The sequence below is a fragment of the Erpetoichthys calabaricus genome, chromosome 2, assembly GCF_900747795.2.
Source record: "Erpetoichthys calabaricus chromosome 2, fErpCal1.3, whole genome shotgun sequence".
In the NCBI taxonomy this organism is placed as follows: Eukaryota; Metazoa; Chordata; class Cladistia; order Polypteriformes; family Polypteridae; genus Erpetoichthys; species Erpetoichthys calabaricus.
This window is the reverse complement of record NC_041395.2, coordinates 164,227,477-164,250,569: the sequence shown is the minus strand read 5'-3', so window position 1 is coordinate 164,250,569 and position 23,093 is coordinate 164,227,477. Positions and strand designations below refer to the sequence as shown.

The window sequence follows — 23,093 nt, the reverse complement described above, 5'->3', positions numbered from 1 at the left end:
GAGGACAGGAAGATATGGAACAAGATGATCCACTGTGGCAACCCCTAACGGGAGCAGCCTAAAGAAGAAGGACAAATTTACCTATGTAAATAAGCAAAACATTTTATCTTATAGTCCTAGGACTATGGTAAATAAGTCATTGTTTAAACGCCATTGAAGCCATTACATTTCAGAACTTACTCATTTTACCAGTCGTTTTAGCTTTTTGGTGTGACAGCTTTCAAATAACATGCTCATGTAAAGATGCTTGTACATGGTGGTCTCATTCATAAATACAGTGATCAGAGTGCACTTTTGTAATGCAGACATCCACTTTCTGGGAAAAAAGTACCATGAAGTATTGAAGTGTTATATTTAGCAGACATGCAAAACTCTGTCTGCAATGCTCCTCTACATTCAAGAACAGGCTAACAACAACGAACTTAGTTGGACTCACAGACTTGATTGACAGAAGGGTTTCAACGGATATCTAAAGTCTCGTCTAAGCCACATGGACGCCAGATTATTGCTTGATTGCATTCCAAACGCTTTTTTTTTCTTAAATTTTCTAACGAGTAATTTTCTACCTTACATTATATGGATATGGTTTATTTTCTGTATTATTCACTGTATCAAATTTTCAGGACTGGAATCAAGTTCCCCTTCTTCAGGCATCTATAATGACTGCGCACTGCATCAACGTTAAAAATCATTCCGAATGAATAACGCGATATTAAACCTAACTTGATCAATATACAGTGGTGTGAAAAACTATTTGCCCCCTTCCTGATTTCTTATTCTTTTGCATGTTTGTCACACAAAATGTTTCTGATCATCAAACACATTTAACCATTAGTCAAATATAACACAAGTAAACACAAAATGCAGTGTGTAAATGGTAGTTTTTATTATTTAGGGAGAAAAAAAAATCCAAACCTACATGGCCCTGTGTGAAAAAGTAATTGCCCCCTGAACTTAATAACTGGTTGGGCCACCCTTAGCAGCAATAACTGCAATCAAGCGTTTGCGATAACTTGCAATGAGTCTTTTACAGCGCTCTGGAGGAATTTTGGCCCACTCATCTTTGCAAAATTGTTGTAATTCAGCTTTATTTGAGGGTTTTCTAGCATGAACCGCCTTTTTAAGGTCATGCCATAGCATCTCAATTGGATTCAGGTCAGGACTTTGACTAGGCCACTCCAAAGTCTTCATTTTGTTTTTCTTCAGCCATTCAGAGGTGGATTTGCTGGTGTGTTTTGGGTCATTGTCCTGTTGCAGCACCCAAGATCGCTTCAGCTTGAGTTGACGAACAGATGGCCGGACATTCTCCTTCAGGATTTTTTGGTAGACAGTAGAATTCATGGTTCCATCTATCACAGCAAGCCTTCCAGGTCCTGAAGCAGCTAAACAACCCCAGACCTTCACACTACCACCACCATATTTTACTGTTGGTATGATGTTCTTTTTCTGAAATGCTGTGTTCCTTTTACACCAGATGTAACGGGACATTTGCCTTCCAAAAAGTTCAACTTTTGACTCATCAGTCCACAAGGTATTTTCCCAAAAGTCTTGGCAATCATTGAGCTGTTTCTTAGCAAAATTGAGACGAGCCCTAATGTTCTTTTTGCTTAACAGTGGTTTGCGTCTTGGAAATCTGCCATGCAGGCCGTTTTTGCCCAGTCTCTTTCTTATGGTGGAGTCATGAACACTGACCTTAATTGAGGCAAGTGAGGCCTGCAGTTCTTTAGACATTGTCCTGGGGTCTTTTGTGACCTCTCGGATGAGTCGTCTCTGCGCTCTTGGGGTAATTTTGGTCGGCCGGCCACTCCTGGGAAGGTTCACCACTGTTCCATGTTTTTGCCATTTGTGGATAATGGCTCTCACTGTGGTTCGCTGGAGTCCCAAAGCTTTAGAAATGGCTTTATAACCTTTACCAGACTGATAGATCTCAATTACTTCTGTTCTCATTTGTTCCTGAATTTCTTTGGATCTTGGCATGATGTCTAGCTTTTGAGGTGCTTTTGGTCTACTTCTCTGTGTCAGGCAGCTCCTATTTAAGTGATTTCTTGATTGAAACAGGTGTGGCAGTAATCAGGCCTGGGGGTGGCTACGGAAATTGAACTCAGGTGTGATACACCACAGTTAGGTTATTTTTTAACAAGGGGGCAATTACTTTTTCACACAGGGCCATGTAGGTTTGGATTTTTTTTCTCCCTAAATAATAAACACCATCATTTAAAAACTGCATTTTGTGTTTACTTGTGTTATATTTGACTAATGGTTAAATGTGTTTGATGATCAGAAACATTTTGTGTGACAAACATGCAAAAGAATAAGAAATCAGGAAGGGGGCAAATAGTTTTTCACACCACTGTATACGGTATGCCAGTTGTTACTTATTGTTAGAATTCACATCGTGTATCTGTAACTCGTTAAGAGCTTTTTTTTTTTAGTTAAACACTGTCACACACTCACACACACACACACACACACAGATCTAACCTTAAATTGTTTCCCAACCCTTTTAATTCACCAGCTCACGTCTCAACAGACTACAGCCGGGTGACGCCAGTTTGTGCGCACCTGTCTTCACATCCCTTGCCTGCGGGATTTTTGTACATTGTTTCTTTAAACAATCGCTAAACTTCTGAATATCATCACTTACAGAAATACACATTTTTATCTGATTTTCGCTGCTTTGGATTTGCACTTCAGTTCGTGGGCTTCTGTCCCACAGGTCCCCACCCCTCTCTCTCGCGCCCCCGCCTTAGCTAAGCTGAAAACAGGAGTTTCGACGGCTTTACGTGTTTTACGAAATCAGTAGAACAGGTTGAACCAGTCGAGCGCTGCATGACAGCCACTCCAGGTTGTTGTGCCCTTTTCTTCGAGTTTGCACACATCTACGTGTCCATGTTTAAATCCTTTTGGTCCCTGCAGCCGACAGCGGGAGGATGGAGAGCTAAGTATTCAGAAGAATATCGTTTACCTGGCGGCTGATGTGCTTCACGCAAGGTAGGCGTCGGAGAAATATGCATCGCTTGTCTACTACCATTTGGCGGAGTTTGTGAAAGTTTGGTTTAATGAATTATCTGTAGTACGTGAGTTCTGGGTCTCTGAAAATATCTAGCCAGAAGGAAAGCTGGTGGTTTCAAATTAGCACCCAGTCGCACGTTACAATCCGATAACACGGTGTTGTCGATGCCACCTTCTTCCTCTTGAGTCTCGGTCTCTCTGCTCTTCTTCCCGGGTTTGTCCACATGTTAACTTAACCATATGCTGCTTCATTATCATAAAGTCCCAGCAGATGAACTTTGATCAGTGATGGCAGTGGAGATAAATCATTTTCTGTCGTTAATTCTGTTCAGACTTCCGGGTTGTGTTAGGCTCGTACGTAACGAAAATATAAAATTGTAGTTCCCCTCCAGATGGGGAGGTCTCGTTGTTGCAGAGTATGTTTTCTACTAGTGTGCGGTGCTTTGTCCGCTTCCCTGCCAGATTAAAAGCCCAGCTCTCAGATCTGTTTAGTTTATGCGATGTGTTTACCACTCACAGAACTTTAAACGCTTGATAATACAAGAAATGTTATTAACTAAACACCAATTGCAGCAGTGCGTTTTGACAAAAACGGCGTAACTGCATATTACTACTCTCAGTCGTTTATATTAAGGTAACCTTCATGTCTCTTGATTTTAAAATTATGTGATTTTAATATCACCCAGCGATGGGCTGTTGAGGTTTTGTCCCTTCCTTGTGCCCGAAGCTTTCTGATTAAGAGGCTTTGGTATCACACCGACCATGCTTTGAATTAAGCGGGTTCGGAAGATGAGTGGATAATTTTATTCATCCAGAATGTTATGAGTTACCATATAGGACTGGTCTCTACTTGTAGTACCTTGGTAGAATATTGATGCTTCTTAAATTTAGTGATTTAGTAAGCTGATTAGTTCATGCCAGGTCCAAATGACAGTTTGCTTTAGGTTCTAGTTTCACACCTGGTCATTTTCCTTTGTGGTGTTTGCGTGTTCTCCATATGTCTGAAATCTACAACAGTTTTCTTCAGGGTACACTGATCTTCATATCTCCACAAAGCTGTGTGTTATGTTAAACCGTGACTTGTGTGTGAATGTTCGTTGTGTGTGTAAGTGGACCTTGTGATGGGATGGCATACCGCATTAGAGGCTGATTCCTGCCAGGTTGCCCAATGCTGTAGGGCTAGCTCTGGTCTGTCGTGATTCTGAATTGGTTCATACAGGTTTAAGAATGTTACATTAATGTTACAGCATAAGTACTTTTTGTTCCAAGTTATTGCCTTGATTTAACTGATGGTTTATTGATCCTTTGCACAGAGGATTCTAAATAGGTCTGTAAAATCTAAAAATGTGAAATTATTTTCAACAGCAACTGGACCTCACATCAACATTAAATTGTAGCTGTAAACTTCAGTACACCAACTCAATGTATAAAAATAAAAAAGCCTGAATTAGTGTAAGCTGCCCTAATTTGAGGTTTTCATAAAAAATGGTTATGATTTACTTCATGAGGTTGAGGAACATAATAAAAAAAGAATAGTTGCATCAGATATTTGGAATATTAAACTTTTTACATGAAGCACACATTTTAAAGTCTAATATTCTTGATTTTAATAGAAATTTCTGATGTTTCTCTTTTTTTATTGAGGCCTAAAAGAAGTATAGATTCCTAGTAAAGGATCAAAATTAACATTGTGTTCGCAATTATTGACCTTTGAAATATTCTAAAATGAAAGCCCAAATGCTTATGTTTGACATTTGTCATTTTTAACCTTCTGGGAGTGGCTCCTAGAGGGCTAAGACCACCATTAAAGACTCTAATATCAAAAAGATGACCTTATCCAAGATCAGCTACCTCAAAATAGCATAAAATGACTGATCCTGATTTTTTTTGAAGATGTGTGAAAAGTGTAACTTTGACTCCTGGGGTCTCTTGCATGTGACATGCACAGCTTCAAGTCATTTTAATCGTTTTTGCTGAAGACACCTATTGGTTTATTCTTTATCACAAGGGTGTAATTTCCTGCAGAAAATATGGTCCAAAATAGCTTACAAATGAGTTTTATTTTGGGTCTAGACGGCCAAAAATAAGGGGTGGGGAGACACTAAAAATTATCTGCTCTGGTAACTGGAAGATTCCCGGTTCATATCTTATTACTGCCAGAAAGGATCCTGCCCTGTTGGGCCCTGGAGCAAGACTCTTTCTTAATAACCTGAAAATTGCTTCAAGAGTACTGTACAATGGCTGACCGTGCCTGTGCTCTAACCCCCAAAAAAAGGTCATGCGAAAAGACAATTTCCCTCCGGGGTTTAACAAAGTATATCAAAATCAAAAAAAAAAAAAAAAAATTGGCATAATTGGACATTAAAACAAGTCGTACAGTATATTATATGTGGGGTTTTACTCATATTGGTGATTCAAGAGGTGGCAGACCAGAAAAAGTGATCTCAAAGCATTCATAAGTGATTCTTATAAACACAATATACATAATTGTATTTGATTCTATATGGTGCTTCTGTAATTGTCCCACTGTGACCATAGATAGCCCTACTAGCACACCATGTCTTACTCCATTCATTATAAAAGAAAAACAGAATACAGTACAAGAGCAATACAGTTAATAAAACGAGAAGTGTTCAAATGTTATGTCAAAACAAGTACCTGCTTGTCACAATTGTATATTATATAATATTTGAGTTATATATGCAGTTGTTTAAGCAGTTATGTTTAGCTTACTAAGTGAAGTATTTGTTAAACCTAGGAAAGAGTGGACTTACAGTATTCAATAGTAAAAGCTACCTTTGCTTCCTGGTCCCCACACCCTATGGCTGACTGTCTGCTTGGAGTTTACATATTATCTGTATGTTCAAGTGAGTTTCCGCCACTTACTCCAGTTACAGTGGTGTGAAAAACTATTTGCCCCCTTCCTGATTTCTTATTCTTTTGCATGTTTGTCACACAAAATGTTTCTGATCATCAAACACATTTAACCATTAGTCAAATATAACACAAGTAAACACAAAATGCAGTTTTTAAATGATGGTTTTTATTATTTAGGGAGAAAGAAAATCCAAACCTACATGGCCCTGTGTGAAAAAGTAATTGCCCCCTTGTTAAAAAATAACCTAACTGTGGTGTATCACACATGAGTTCAATTTCCGTAGCCACCCCCAGGCCTGATTACTGCCACACCTGTTTCAATCAAGAAATCACTTAAATAGGAGCTGCCTGACACAGAGAAGTAGACCAAAAGCACCTCAAAAGCTAGACATCATGCCAAGATCCAAAGAAATTCAGGAACAAATGAGAACAGAAGTAATTGAGATCTATCAGTCTGGTAAAGGTTATAAAGCCATTTCTAAAGCTTTGGGACTCCAGCGAACCACAGTGAGAGCCATTATCCACAAATGGCAAAAACATGGAACAGTGGTGAACCTTCCCAGGAGTGGCCGGCCGACCAAAATTACCCCAAGAGCGCAGAGACGACTCATCCGAGAGGTCACAAAAGACCCCAGGACAACGTCTAAAGAACTGCAGGCCTCACTTGCCTCAATTAAGGTCAGTGTTCACGACTCCACCATAAGAAAGAGACTGGGCAAAAACGGCCTGCATGGCAGATTTCCAAGACGCAAACCACTGTTAAGCAAAAAGAACATTAGGGCTCGTCTCAATTTTGCTAAGAAACATCTCAATGATTGCCAAGACTTTTGGGAAAATACCTTGTGGACTGATGAGTCAAAAGTTGAACTTTTTGGAAGGCAAATGTCCCGTTACATCTGGCATAAAAGGAACACAGCATTTCAGAAAAAGAACACCATACCAACAGTAAAATATGGTGGTGGTAGTGTGATGGTCTGGGGTTGTTTTGCTGCTTCAGGACCTGGAAGGCTTGCTGTGATAGATGGAACCATGAATTCTACTGTCTACCAAAAAATCCTGAAGGAGAATGTCCGGCCATCTGTTCGTCAACTCAAGCTGAAGCGATCTTGGGTGCTGCAACAGGACAATGACCCAAAACACACCAGCAAATCCACCTCTGAATGGCTGAAGAAAAACAAAATGAAGACTTTGGAGTGGCCTAGTCAAAGTCCTGACCTGAATCCAGTTGAGATGCTATGGCATGACCTTAAAAAGGCGGTTCATGCTAGAAAACCCTCAAATAAAGCTGAATTACAACAATTTTGCAAAGATGAGTGGGCCAAAATTCCTCCAGAGCGCTGTAAAAGACTCATTGCAAGTTATCGCAAACGCTTGATTGCAGTTATTGCTGCTAAGGGTGGCCCAACCAGTTATTAAGTTCAGGGGGCAATTACTTTTTCACACAGGGCCATGTAGGTTTGGATTTTTTTTCCCCCTAAATAATAAAAACCACCATTTACAAACTGCATTTTGTGTTTACTTGTCTTATATTTGACTAATGGTTAAATGTGTTTGATGATCAGAAACATTTTGTGTGACAAACATGCAAAAGAATAAGAAATCAGGAAGGGGGCAAATGGTTTTTCACACCACTGTATCTCCTACATGTTAAAGATTTTTTGCACAGTCATTGATGATTCCGAAATAGTCTGTTAATAAAGAGTGTGATCATTCAATCCTGAGTTTGTTCCTTTTTTTGTTTTCAGTGGTGCCAGGGTAGATTTTAAAACCCTGTGTACGTGAAATGGGAAATCTGTGTTTAGAAAATTCCTATGTGATTATTTAAATAATGTAGTAAACTGATTTTTATTAAGTAATTAGTCAATATCTGTTTTCTGAAAATAAGCTAATTAGCTAAATAGTTAAAATGTATGTAAACAAGGGTAAACGCTGGTTGATATTGAACTAATGAAAAAATCCTACCTTAAATACATTTTTGTTTCATATTACCCAAAACTGAAATTGAGTAAATTAAATAAATGAGCTGCATTATCATAGAAGCTTAAAAAGATGAAGTTAAAACAATAATTATCTATCTATCTAATAAGTATCTATCTATCTATCTATCTATCTAATTATGGTCATTTTTTTTTATAACTGTTTTTATTAAGATTAATATTCTTAGTATCAAGCATTATGATTTAAGTGGCAAGAAAGGTAATTTGTAAAGTATAAGGTCACATCTTATTTTATCTCTCATTTTGCGTGAAGTCCGATTTCAAGACCATTATCAGACAGTACATGTTTATAGCACTCATGCACATTACCACACATGACTAAACACTGAAAGTTGATTTGATTAGCAGTTATCTGAAAAATGGGAACTGTGTTAGAAATGAATGTAATACTTCAGCATATTTGTTCATATGCTGTAATTTTAGTTCCTGTTTAATTATAGCCAAAAGAGCTCTAGTTTGAGAAAGAGGAAGAAATGCAGTGATAACCACTTCTTTTTTGCATGTACATGTATTTATATCAATGTTGATGTCTCTATTTTGGATAGGATAATATTGAATTTGATATGCAGATACTCTACATACAAGTCTAGTTACTCACAGAAATCAACAAGCCACAAACAGTCGTCCTTAATCAGGCCATTGTAAGCAGTGTTTATATAGTATAGAAGTTAAAATGGAATGTATCCACAAGTTTTGTTATTCAAGAACTACATTATTGCATTGTATTAAAAAACTGGGCAATGTTTAAAAACACTGCTGTACCAAAAATTGGTTTGGAAACTGAAGCACTTTGTATCTAACATATGTGCTTAACCAGATGGTAAGAAGATTTTGGGTGTAAAAGCTGTCTCTACCAGCCTTATGCTTGGGAAGCAGGTTTAGAATTTAGCCATGGCCAACACTCAACTATGCAGCTAGCTGCCTTAGTGTCAAAAGCCTAAATAAAATGCAATAAATTCCATTTTTTTTTCCTTTCTTTAAACTTTATTTATTTTCATTATAACTATTCAAAATAGTTTCTGATTTGTAGATGGATATTAATTCTCTTCATTATGTGGATTTGCATACTAGCGTTGTCAAATTATAACAAAATTAGGGTTTGAATACTCATATTAAAAAAAGTAAATCATTTATATTCATGCTAAGGTTAAAAGTTCTACTACATGTACATTTGTATTTAATGTGCATTGTGTTGAGCACTATGCATGGAAAATGACATGGTCAAAGAGAAAAGTGGAACCGAGAGACTTTTCATTCCTGTAATGTATATTTCAAACTCATGAAAATTTGCTTATGATTACTTAAATATGTTAAATATGTTAATTCCACACATTACTTTAGTCTCCTATACCCTGCCCCCTCCTCCAGTCCTCCACTCTACTATAAGCCTTTCTATGGGATGTGAGGTACGTGCCCATCCATATTTTTTTGCAATTTATGGCACTGTAAATCTATTTGTGTTTCACAAAAGGAGTTAGTGAAAGAACTAAATGTTGCTTTGTAATGATCTTTAAGTATTCCCTCCATATTATTATTTTTTGTTTTGTCATAACAGTTTTGATAACAGGAATGTTAAAATCCTTCTACTAAATAAAAATATACACAGTGAAGCTTTTTATTGTTGTTTCTTTCTTTCTTTCTTCTCTTTTTTGTTTATAAACCTAAAAGCTTGTGGAAGGTAAATCAAGTGTAAGGAGCACCTGGATTTGATAAGTTTGCAGAGTGGGGTGGCAGTAGTCAAAGAATAACAGGTGAGACTAAACTAAATGGCATGCTTTATTACCTTTATAGAGTCAGGAAAATGTGGTTTCCTTACACTGAAAATGCTCTCTAAAATGGTGATTTTTAAAGACATTATAATAATAATAGGAAAATAAGAAAAAAATCAGTTCTGTCTCATTATCCTTAATGAAAAGGGAAACCAGCTTTTCTTTACTACAAATGATTTATAAATGATTTTACAACAAATAATCCTGGTTCTCGTGTCCAAGAATAAAACAGAGGAGGATCAAGGAGCAAAACAGGCTGTTGGAGAAGGCTTTAGAGTTTGTTGTTAGTATCCCCATTAACCAAGAAGCATATCAGTGTGGTAGGAAAATCTGGCCAAGCTAACCATTAAAGACTGTTAAATATACTGATTGTGGAATTGATGTGTAAAACACAAGTAAAATACAAAGGTATTGCAGCATATCTTGTCTGGAGTTACACAAAGCTGAAGTTGGGATCATTCTTTTACAGTCAGCATTTGACTTTGAATAAGATTTTTTTTTTTATATAGACTAGGGGTCTTTGCCCCCCTGCTTACTTTGCTTGCCAACCACTTCGCGTCTCTGCCGCTCATGTATGTGGATTTCACTTTCACCAAACAATCTTTTAATTCTCGCAGATATGCCTCTTCATTGGGAAGAAACACTACTTTTCCCTGATGGCAATATGAATTAGACGATCTGCAAGTCTCCGACTTAAAGTTAAAATCCGAACAATATATTCAATCTCTTTTCGCTGTTCTACTATTTCACCAAGTAATAATTTCTGTTTGTTTGTGCTAATGCGATCTTTACCACCATTTTTTTGAGACTTTTGAATTTTAATGCTTTCATGATCTCTAACCTGCTTTGCATGTATATCGTGCCCTTTTTGAATTCTTTACGATGTTCTACCTTGTCATCTACTCTTTGTCTTTTATTTCTGGCCCCGGGTGTGGTTAAATCTCTTGGCACAAAGTCTCGTCTTGCGGGACATGAAAGTATCTCTCTGAAAAAGTTACGTCTCGTCCCAGCCAAAAAAGTCTCATCTCGTCCCAGGTTTTTTTTATTATCATAGAGAAATTTGAATTATATTCAGATAGTGATGTTCATTCTGACATCCCTATTTGTTATTGACCTGTGACTCCCCAAGCCTTCTCTTGTAATCTGCATCCTCTTAAGGCCCTTTACTACCTAGTTCCAGGCATTCTTAAGCATTCAGCACTGAAGAATAAAGCATGTGCACCTGAAGTTCTCAATGTATTCATAACAGAGCATATGTTATAATTTCAGATGCTCATGTACTAAAAAGTTTTAGGGTTCATTTAAATGAGCTTCTAGCCACTGACCCCCAAACTATTGTGTGATCTACTTGCATTTGTGAAAGATGGTTAACACTCAGACGGAGTCACCTCATTTAGAGATGCAAACTTCTCAAGATTTTTTTTTTTCATTTGTTTTTGCGTTACATCAAGATTGCAGTCTAAGGACCATGATCTCTAATTGTGAGGTACTGATTCTTAACCCATCTGCATCACACTTGGCTCCAAATTAGTTTAGTGTGCTTTGAAATCAGTTTGAAGCTAAGAGGAAATCGTCATCTGCAAACGGCAGAGTTCCAGTCCATACGTCGTCCTACTCTGTTGTACTTTAATAGTCTAGCCATGAGAATTTTATAAATGGTAGAGGAGACGAGACATGCCCACCAGCGTATAGCACTTGAAATATCACTACTTTACAGACAAATATACCAAGGTATGCACAGGTGCATTTCTGGAGCTTAGGTCTTCAAGCGGTATTGAATTTTTCCTTTTCTGCCCTATCTCCTCGAGAGTAGTTTGGTATGAGTAATTATCAGATGCATGGAGCTCTAAGGATTATTGAAAGGCACAACCGCCCCTTTCTTGATGCCAAGGAGGCAACCAGTTTTGAACAGTAAAATATCCTTGTAAACTGGGAAAAGTATTTCCAAGTAAATGATTCAGTCAATGATCCACTTAGATTACTGTACTTTTTAAAGCCTACACTCCTTAAGTGCGTCCAAAAACCTTGATAATTGAAATTTAGAAACCAAGACCTTTTGTTTTAGGTAAATGTCATAACCAGTACAGTACAAAAATAGAATTGTATTTTGTGCTGTGGACAATTCTAATTATTTTTATTATTAAACTCCTAACTTATGAAGTTGCAGTTTGAATAACTGTTGCACATTTGATTTACTGCGGTGGGTTGGCACCCTGCCCAGGATTGTTTCCTGCCTTGTGCCCTGTGTTGGCTGGGATTGGCTCCAGCAGACCCCCATGACCCTGTGTTCGGATTCAGCGGGTTGGAAAATGGATGGATGGATGGATGGACATTTGATTTATTTTGGCTCAATAATTTTCTGAGACATTATTACGTTAATTTGTGACATCCTTGTATATTTTCTAATAAAATATTTTGTAATGTGCACTGTAGAAAGGTTTTATGTAAAACATTGATTCAAATTAAAAGAAGTTTGTTGGTATCGTATGAACAGCAAAGCATATAGGTAAAACTGTGCGGTCCGTGGTTACTAGTTTGTTGTCTTCAAGAATTTTTACTGGTTTGATGGAAGAAATGAGCTTGTCTCAAAAACTAATTCAAGACACAATAAATGTACCTTAAACATAAGTCTGTGTCAAGCTCATAGGCTTAGAAAGGTATTGTATTATTAATAAACAATAATAATGAATTAATCAGTGAAAGTGTTTATAGCATTTAGAAATAAATAGGGTGCTGCAAAAACTTTGTTACGAAAGCAGACTTAAATAATTGATTGGGAAACAAAAAGGCTACAAAATAGGGTCATAGATCAGAGGTATAGGTGATAAGGGTAAGTGGCTCTTGCTTCAGTGAGCAAGGGTAAGTGGCTCTTGCTTCAATTTCCTTCCTATTTTTACTTAAGAAAAATTTTGAATCGCTACTGCTTTGGCCAAATCACTAGACAATACTGAAGTACTGTAAGTAAGGTGTTGTGTGCATACATTGGAATTACTCCAATGAATTGGGCAGGGTTTTCCTTAATGATGTTTCTAAATTTTCAAATGCTCTTTTATTCACCAAAAATTGCAGAAACATCTGATCCTGCTATTTTGTTTTAGCAAGTTATCTAAGGTACAGTGTCTTTCCAGTAAATATTCCAGTGAAATTTCTATATTTTGTTGTTAAGGTCTGATTGATATATTATGTAAACATGTTAGGAAAACCCACATTTTGTACAACCCTGAAAATGTTAGTGCCTTTCACAGTGAAAACCATCATACATAAGAACACTATATAATTTAATAATCTGCATTGTACAGTGAGAGTTGTACATGCAAAAAAAACTTTTTTTAACCAAGTTGATTAGAAATGTCTGCTTTTGACATAGTGTGACAATGTATTAATTAGTCAAAAATGATTAAAAGCACATTATTTTGTAGGAAGCACTGTAGCAAAGTGAGTAATGCTTCTACTGTGCTGGTCTGGCATTGTGGGTTTGAATCCTGCTTGTGTAGAAGCTGCATGTTCTCCCCAGGCCTGTGTGAGTTTTATGCCCAAATATACAAAGACTTCTAGGTCAGATTTACTAATCACTTCAAGCTGCCCTCTGTATGTGTACAGTATAATGAAGTGGTAGCTTGTCCCGTGTTGTTTCCCACCTCTTCCCCACTGCCGCTGGTGTGGCTTCCCATAATACTGAATTGGATTGAGTGGATTCGATAATGGAAGCATGTATGTAAATTATTTTGTGGCGGTTGTTGTACTTAACTGATTCCATCTCATAACATGATATACAAAAGGAGCTGTGAAAGTTTTTTTTAGGCAGTGGAGTAAAAGTTCATATAAATGTCAGTGTGTAACATATTGGTTATCTAGGTTCTTTGGCTATGAAAGTATGGTAATGAAGTTAATGTTGAACATTCATAAATCCAATTACTAATCCTGCTTAGTCTACTTCTTGGGTTTCACGGATCTGTAAGCAGTTCTGCAGGCTTGGCTATATTGTAAGAGCCAGCCTTGGAAGTGACACCTGTCCAAAACAGGACACATGTGCCTATTCCCATATTCCCTGATACTGGATGTAGTGGATTCAGGAAGTGGATGGATGGAATAAAAGTAAAAAACAAATTACAAACAGTTTAGATATATATTTTAAATTGTACATATTTCCAAAAATGCATCCAACTAGACAGTTACTTGCACCATTATTAATCTGGTAGGCGATCCTATAAAAATTGTAGTTTATGCTAAATAGTCACTATATTAGTGAATACTATCTTTTGCTAAATCCTGTTTTAGATACTGCATCTAAAATTCAATTCAATCAAAATTTGAGTTAGAGATCTGTCATTCTGTTTTGACAAGTGGAAACAGAAGAACTTTTTCCATTGACTCTATATGAACATTGTAAATTTCAAACATTAAGTGATGTTGCTGCATTTTTGTTTTGTGACATTTTGCTTAATATGACAGTGATTGTAAAATAACTAGCTAAAGTATGTGTTGTATGTATTTTAAATTCAAATAAACACAATTTCTTAAACATTTAGGTGGAGTTCAGAGATGTCAGAATACAAAAAAGGTATGTTTGTATGAGGCAAACCACTAAAAAAAAAGCAAAAGAAGCCCAGCAGTTTTAGTGCAATGCTTCCTAAATATATGTTAAAAAAGTATGTAAATAATAGCCTTTTGTTAAATTATCAAGAATCACAGCAACGTGTTCTGGATTGCTGCTGTGTAAAATAAAACAAAAACTGCATTGCAGAGCTTGATTTACAGTGATGAGCTTGTCTTCATCACCCTTGTTTGTACCCCATGTTGAAGTTGTTGATAAGTGTATACATGTGCCTAGTTCCCATAGGCATTTAGGCTTTTAGGCAATTCACACACAGAGGAACACCTTTTTTCAGTCACTTCGTTTGCCTGGTGAGCCAGTTTAGAAGTCGTCACTGGGCTATTGTTCTGTCTAGACTGGAGATGCATAAAGCCAGATCAGCACATTGTTGCTGTTCTGCTGACACCAAACAGCGCATTAGAAGGGGTTGCATCTGATGACCACTTTTAGCCTGTTTTTTTTTGGATCTTGCTTCTCAACAGTTTACCTGTAAGCCTTCTCAGCATTTATAGGTAGCTTCTGTGCTAATGGCACTTTAATTCTTTGCCTTCCATTCGTCTTATTTTAATGAGTAGAACACTTTTTGAAGAGATTTGGTCGCTTGTGTGGGCTGTTTGTTGAGAGCGCTTATCTGCTGAGGATAAGTATCACACCAGGTGCAGGTAACATTTTGTGCTGAGGAAATTAAACAGAGCAATTATTTACCCTGGAGCCTTCACAGAAAAAAAACTGCTATTCCCTTGAGTTTACTGTTGTTGAGCCTAAATGGATTTTTTTTTCTTGTTTGTGCATGCATGCATGCATGCCTAGGATTTCATGTCGAGTCTCTTCAGTTTGACCAAGGTCCTGCCCAAATCCAAGCTCTCTTGTCAAGGAATATACTTCATAATTTGTTTCTGAATCTTTTGTTGGACAGTAAGAGTGTATGTAGTTCTTAGAAGAAGTTGTGTGCAGCAACTGATTTGTAGCAAGTGCAATCCCAGGTGCTCTACGCTGCCTTGTTTTGAAGGGCCATGGGCTAAAATCTCACCTTAGGAGAGATGACAGTAATGTTGTCCCACAAGGCTTTCATCTCTTCTCACAGGGCCGGAACCAATTAAGAGTTTTCAACTTCTCACTGCTGCTGCCTGTGAGTAGTGATTTGATCTGTTTTTTCTTTTTCTGTTCAATATCCTTGTGACTATGTACTTTGCCAGACTGGCACCCTGTCCTGGGCTAGATCCTGCCTTCTACTCAAGAGAATAAGTAGATGAATTTAAAACTTCCTGTATTTCAGTGCCTTTTAAAACCTGTAAAAGGTTTAAAGATTACCAAATCAGCTGGTATAACATTGCATTAATTTTGATTTTATGCTTGGCGAAGATCTTTCTTCTGCAGGCAGTGTTAAGATTTGTGGTGCTCTTATCTTTCTAAAGATTATTTGCTAAAAGGACATTAGTATTCTCTCCTGTTATTTTGTAAACTTCTTACAAAATAACAAACATTTAGAAAGGGGTGTTGCCATCATATGAACTTCAACTCTGACTTTTTTTTCTTTAAGAAATCTGCAGTTGTCTGTTAATTTCTGTAGTGTCAGACGTTTGGGTACAATGTTATACCTGGTCCCACACAATAACTGAACACAAGCATCTACTCGCTCTTAGGAGTTGTTTTTTAAGATATCACATCCTGTAATCAACTACACTTGTAGGTGGCAAAAAACCTGCTAGGGATCTCATTCTCTTGCAGCAGAAACATAAAGCGCTTCACTTTATCCTAATCCTCTAGGACCCTGTCCTATCCTCCACCATTGCACATGCCAGAGATGTGTGCACTCCCAGCAAAAGCCGAGCTTTGCATTTTTACTGATCTTGTTCATTGATAGGCACTATGTAGAGACATACTTTCATGGCAATAGACTTTCTGAGCACATTGTTAGTATAATACTGGGATTAATGTGTAAATTATGTTGACACAAGGGATACTGGGCAGAGGAAAAATAATTTATGACAATTGAAAGGCAACAGTATTGTCAAGAACATAAAACAAATGTGGTTAATGGCATTGTTTTTGTTAGTTTTTTAACAAAGCTCTTGTGTCTTTTCATATTTTACTTATTAGCCATTCCTACTGTTTAATATTTGTAATTTTGTAATTTAAAATATTTAATAGGATTAATTGCTTGAAATTAAAATGATTACAAAAGTATGTAGTTTTTAAAACTTTTCAGAAGGTATGGACAGAGGTCATTTGTGTCATGTCATAGTGGTTGTAGATGTATGTTGACTGAAGAAATGTAACTGTCTACTTAACAAATACAGTATGTGAGACAAAGCAAAGCAACAGCAGTGGGCATATTTAATTGCAAGATGCACCGTGTAGAAATGTAGAAGCTCTGCAGGTTTTCCAGCAAATTAGAAGAAAGACCGTTAACTACTAAACAATTCAGAAGGCTTAATGTATGGCATGTGTTATGTGAATAAGAAGAAGAAGAAATACCAGCTTAATGTTGTCATTTGAATAACTCTGTAATCTTTGATTTGTCTCAAACATATCTGCTGCTTGTATCAATTAATTTCTGAGAATTTTCAGTGAGGAGATTAAGAGATTAAGTGTTGTCCTTAATTCATTACTGCATCTTCTTCTCCGTTTGAAACCAATCAATAATGACTCTTCATGCTTTAGAGAAAATCAACCAGATTGTCAGTGTTGAAGTTGCACATCTGCTGTCAGCATCCATCCATCCATTATCCAACCCGCTATATCCTAACTACAGGGTCACTGGGGTCTGCTGGAGCCAATCCCAGCCAACACAGGGCGCAAGGCAGGAAACAAACCCCGGGCAGGGCATCAGCCAACCGCAGTGCTGTCAGCATCTCATAATAAATTGGCTATATGATTTTTTTTTTTATACTTTCAAAGTGTGTTCTAATTCAGCCTGGAAGCTGAAGCACAGTGTGATATTTTGTCATTTTTCTTTTTATTAGATGACAGCATAATGAGAGGTGTCTGTTTTTTCTTGCTTTTTCTCCAGCTAGATTGTGAGCTGTGGAGATGTGTGGGGAATGAACTAAAAAGAACAGATGAAATGCAGTGTAAAAAGAGACTGCAAAAGCTGACACATTGTGAAACTGCTGTTTGTTTTGTGCTGCCTTTTCAGTTTGTCGCTAGCAGAGTGCTACTTCACATACTTAAGTTGATATTTTGTGCTACATTAAAGCATAACTGTGATAACTATCTAGAAGAGACCATTTGTTTTAGCAGCTGGAATTTTTTATAGCATGCTTTCTATGCCAGTTTAATTTCTGCATTATGTGCAAGTGTGGTACTAGGAGATTGTGCTGTTGTGCAAAAATTAACCAAGTATTAAGCGTGCCTTAATAATGTTATGTATTGTTGAAATGCTTATAGTAAACATAGTACACATTAAATATTTTCCCATTTTCCTTGATTGCATAAGAGAACTTCTCTATGCAAATATTTATGTACAAAATTTTCAATCTTTTCTTTGTGCTTCGTGCCACTGGCCTGTTTCTTTGTTGCTGCTGCAGGCCCTTAGACTCTGCGGTGTTTGCTCATTTGGTCATAAGTACAGATTGATCTCTCCAGTTTATTCTTGGGGCTTCAGTGATGAGGCATTTTAAGTGTTCAGTTGTATAGTGTGTCTGTGTTTTATTTATGACACAAAGGATGCTTCAACTTACATTTCCCCATTTTGGAGTTATCATTATTGTCTTGAAACATGCCAGTTACTTATCCACAATAGGATTGATTTAGAATTTTTGTCATTGAACAAAAATTGAAAATGACTGAATATTCATTTGCATTTCCTCTTTTGGTGTTGATTATTTCAATTTGATTTTGAAAAATCTTTTAATACTGTTCTTTTGTGGTTGTACTGTATGACAATATTTTGATAGATCTTCATTTTGTGTTATATTTTTTAAGGCATTACTCAACTGACATTTATCATCACTTCTCCTGGCAGCCTAGTATAATGTGAAACATATAGTCTAACCCTTGGTTCCTCACCTGTGATATACTGGAGGCCGTCTACTCCTCAGGTGTCCTCCTGCACCCCTCTGCTGATTTTTCACAGCACATTCCATGGGGCTGCAGTGAGTTTTTTTTTTTTTCTTTTTGTAAGTTCTACTCTATGTGCTGGATGTCCTGTCTAACTCTCTCAAACACACGCACACACACACGGATATAGACGTTCTGCATGACTGCTTAGGTTTGCTTCACTCCTGACTAGAATTTGCATTAAAAAAAATGATTTTTATTACTGTTTCAGTATGAAGATGAAATAGGTTCAGGCCACAGAAAATGGAGAAGGTTAGAAGAGGATGAATGTTGGCTTTTGTATGTAACTACTGCATGGTCATGTACTTTGCTGATGGTTATATGTCCATATAGTGAAAAGCATTATAGAAGAATGAAGTGAATTTAATTGACTGAAATAGCAGATTGATAAGGAACTATTTTATCCACGCTTGTTTTAAAGATTGATACTAAGACTGGAACTAATGTAAAGTGCTTCATTAATTCAGTTTCTTTATGAGTGGATAGCACAATGGCCAACTTAACTTTTTTTTTTTTGGTGCAGTAGGTTACTGTTTATTAGATGCTCTTTATGCTTATTGTTATAGTTCCATTATGGTCACCTTAATTTAGATGGGGGCCACACGGTGGCGCAGTGGTAGCGCTGCTGCCTCGCAGTTAGGCGACCTGGGTTCGCTTCCTGGGTCCTCCCTGTGTGGAGTTTGCATGTTCTCCCCGTGTCTGCGTGGGTTTCCTCCGGGTACTCCAGTTTCCTCCCACAGTCCAAAGACATGCAGGTTAGGGGCACTGGCGATTCTAAATTGTCCCTAGCATGTGCTTGGTGTGTGTGTGTGTGTGTGTGTGCCCTGCGGTGGGCTGGCGCCCTGCCTGGGGTCTGTCTCCTGCCTTGCACCCTGTGTTGGCTGGGATTGACTCCAGCAGACCCCTGTGACCCTGTAGTTAGGATATAGCAGGATGGATAATGGATGCATGGATAATTAGATGGACAGATAGAAAGAACTTTGATTTAGTGCTGCTGTACAAATATTGTACTAGTCACATGTTGCAATATTGCTGTCCAAACACAAAAATAGAAGTGACCTAGTATTTACTGTCTCTATAGACTGTTTTTTGCAAATGCATGTAAGTTTCGTATATACAAAATATGCAGATAATTCAGAATTAATCTGGCACACACAGGATTATCTGTAAGAAGTTGTTTTAGAATGACCTCCACATTTATACTTTCATTATCACAGCGTTAGGAGTACAATGAGTCTTACCCTTGATTGCTTGCTGCCTTGCACACAGTGCTACTGAGACATGGTCAGGCCCCCTGTGACAATGAGCTGAATTTAGCAGGTTTGAAAAATATTTTAACTTTATGCTATAATTCAATCGAATTCGTGAAGCTGGATGGTCAGGTCAGTGTATTCATAGCACATGCTTTTTGCACTGATGTAACAGTGGAATAAAACTGCTTACAGATCTGGCAGACGTATTATTTGTTTTTTAGATAGTTTACTGTCTGAAGAAAAAAATGAGGACAAAGCACAGTTAGCTCATGACTTTTTAATGAGTGGATGAACGATAATAACATTAGTTTATATAGCACATTTTACACATGAATGTAACTCGTACAATAATTGATAAACAGAGTTACAGAAGCAAGTAAAAACTAAACAGTTACAATAGTGGAGGTTCATAATGTCCATCTTAATTACAAATTATGGTCAGGAGGACACAGTAATTAACAACCCCAATTTTCGGAATGTTGGCAAAAATAAATTTGTGGGATTCCAAAGCCAAAAAGTCCACCCCGCCAGTCCTGGGCATTCTATAGTCCATGAATGTGTCGCTTTTAACAAGAGAGTTCTGTTTAGCTTTCTTCATCTTCCCAGCATCTCTGAAGACTGCAGCACACTTGGGCCAGGGGGTAGTGGTCCATTGTGCCACCACAGAGTACCAGAAAAAAGAGAATGCATAAAAGTAGTGATTTGTGACCAGCCAATAAAAGAGCAAAAAGAACTGCATTTTATGAAAAGAGTCAATTTCCTCCTCCCCTCCCGTAGTCGTGCTACTAATAAATGATCAAGAAAGCTAGATTGAAGAGGCGGGTTTTTAGTAGTTTTTCAACTGTATTGACTTGGCGTATCTCCAGTATTAAAGTATTCCAAAGTTTTGGTTCAAAGAAATAGAAATTTGCCCCGTTAGTTCTTTTATGCCTCATTCTCAAAATACTGAGCAAGCCAGTGTTGGAGGATCCAAGACTACAATTAGGAATGTAGGGAGACAAGCAACCCAAAATATACAAAAGTGCTAGATTGTTATAGAACCTCATATTCGATTAAGAGTATTTCAAAATTAATCCTAAAGTACACAGGTAGGCGGTGTAATGATCCTAAGATTGGTGAGACATGGCTCAGATCTACTCTTTTTAATGAAATTTTTTGCTGCTGCATTTTGGAATAATTGCCACTGACTTGGCATCATTTCACTTAAAACATCACATAATTTAGATCTTTTATTATCACTGCAAGATTCTGAGAATTAAGAAATGCTTTCGTCTTTAGCTATCTAGATTACTGCATTGCACTCCTATCAGGATTACCAGGAAAAAGATACAGTCTTAGTAATAGGGATGAGTATTGGCACTGATGTCCCAATTCTATTCAATATCGACTTTATCAATATTTTTTACCCAGGCCTATTTAATAATGTAATTTGAAGTTTAACTCTGAATCAAAAAAGACGCCTATTTTTTATTTTTTTTAACCTAACCTGACTTAACTTTTAAGGTCCTCACTTTTTGATTTACTACCAAAAATTAAAATGACTTTTTTCTTGTTAAGTTTCAGGAAATTTATTTTAATGTAGCTGATTTTCCTCTAGGATGTAAAGTCTGTTTGTATTAGTGAAGTATATTTTTTCATACAGCCTTGTTGTCTCACTTCATGTATTTCTTGACCTGTTTAGGCTGTTTGTTTGAGAGTAGTGAAAGAGCAGAAAATGAGCTGCTTCATAGATTTAACATATTCACACTTGATGTAGTGCTTCATGAGTATTATCTCTGCAAACGATTTCAGTGCCTGAATGCCCTAGTGCACCCTTTCTTAGAGAGAATACACATTCATTGTGAATTGCTCATACATTTTTCATTTAATTCCACAGGGTTGAAAAGCAGCAAACTATATCCCGTGAGCATCTGTACCAACTGCTGAGAGGAGCGAGAACCTGTGGAGAAAATGAGAACCTTAGCTTTGCAGAACTGCTCCGGAGATGTGGAACTGTGTGCTCCCGAGGCTATTCTTAGTTACATCAACTCATTACTGCTCGTGTTAGCTGGGAAATCCCTCCTGAATGTAGTCATTGTTGGACTGCGTTTGCAGCACATGGTGAAAAGCTTTATGGGGTACTTTTGCATCTCTCTTGCTTTGCTTGACATCCTTCTCTGTGTTTGTTTATCCCTCATTTACTATTTTGAGGACTTCACCTTCCTGGGTTTCAGATTCACAAAGTACCACATTTGCCTTGTTATTCAGATAGTGTCTTACACATACGGAATACTTCACTGGCCTGTCCTTGCTCTTGCTGGGATTGACTACTTTTTGATGTTGCCTTTGTACACACAGCCATTAAGCTTTGCCAGGAAGATGACTTGCGTTACTTTGACTATAGCCCTTTGGATCAGTGCTTTATTTTATGTGTTTGTCTTTTCAGACTTTCATCCAATGATGCAGGACATGTCTCATGTGTTCATGTACCAATGCCTTATCTTTACCAGCCACCAGTGCTCATCTGTGACAACTATTATAATGTTTCTTCTGCTGTGCACCATTCTCTACTGCCGCTCTGGATTTATAAGGTTGATGAAGTCTCTTGGGAGCTTGTCTTTATATGAAGGACCTGCTTGGTCTTTGTCTTACACATCTCAATGGGAGGAAGGTGCTATGAGGAAGCAGCTTCTCTCAAACATCACCTTGTGCTTTCTTGCCACTTGGATGCCTTTTTTATTTTTGCAGGCAGTTGTCCTATTCCTAAGGGCAGATATCCCAGCATATTTGGACTTGAATGTTCCTTGGCTGTGTTTCCTCAACAGTTTCCTCATTGGCACAGTGTACTGGCTCAGGAACCAGGAGGTTGGTATGAAGAGCTCTGCTTTTCCAGATGGGTTTTGCTACTGGAATTTTTCCTACCCTTTGGAGAACGAAACCCATCGTGTTTGCAACAGTAAGTCTATAATCACAACTGTCATCATTACACCATAGTAAAATATGACATAAGAGACACAGTTCTCCCATAAGAGGTTAAAATTACCTAAAAATGGTAATCTGGGTGTTGTCTTCCTGCTTAAGTGTCTAGTTGCTTAGGCAATTGATGGCCTGCCATAAGTTTTGCAACACTTTGAAAAATGTAAATAGTATTTATAATTAACACTTCTGATAACATATATTTGCAATCTCCTTTTCCTGGGACTTCAGAGTGAAGGATGCAAATTCAGTTCTGCATTGAGTTAATAGCACTGTAAGAAGCTTGCGGTCTATAAAAAAGTACAACTGCACCTATTTTACATACAGTGTATTTTCATGAATAAATATTTTTCTGCACATTTGAATGTGTCTGAGAGTTTTAATTATTATGCAATAATACACCATATGTTATGATTATCCAGTTTGTGATGTGTGGCCAGAATACAGCAAGGCTACACAGAGTTAAGGGAGAATACTGGCTAATCTTCTTTCGGGTCATCGCCTGAACTTTGCACAGTGATTTGGAGGTCTTGCAGAATTCTTGCAGGTGCTACAGGTTATGGATGAGTTTAGA

General features: G+C 37.4%; 1 protein-coding gene across 6 annotated transcripts; it reads left to right on the top strand.

The window, feature by feature from the left end:
* Positions 1–2,548: 2,548 nt before the first annotated feature.
* On the top strand, positions 2,549–22,878 carry gpr160 (G protein-coupled receptor 160). 6 transcript variants are annotated; one of them, XM_028794732.2, is made up of 3 exons: positions 2,549–2,991; positions 5,771–5,879; positions 21,990–22,878. In XM_028794732.2, exons 2-3 carry the CDS (start codon positions 5,834–5,836, stop codon positions 22,535–22,537), a joined length of 594 nt encoding a protein of 197 aa, XP_028650565.1. In that variant the 5' UTR covers positions 2,549–2,991; positions 5,771–5,833; the 3' UTR covers positions 22,538–22,878. The 6 variants fall into 6 exon arrangements, with proteins under 6 accessions (XP_028650565.1, XP_028650566.1, XP_028650564.1 ...); XM_028794731.2 differs by lacking the exon at positions 5,771–5,879 and adding an exon at positions 9,555–9,637 and having other exon boundaries at positions 2,557–2,991; positions 21,441–22,878; XM_028794733.2 differs by lacking the exon at positions 5,771–5,879 and having other exon boundaries at positions 2,550–2,991.
* The last annotated feature ends 215 nt before the right edge of the window (positions 22,879–23,093 follow it).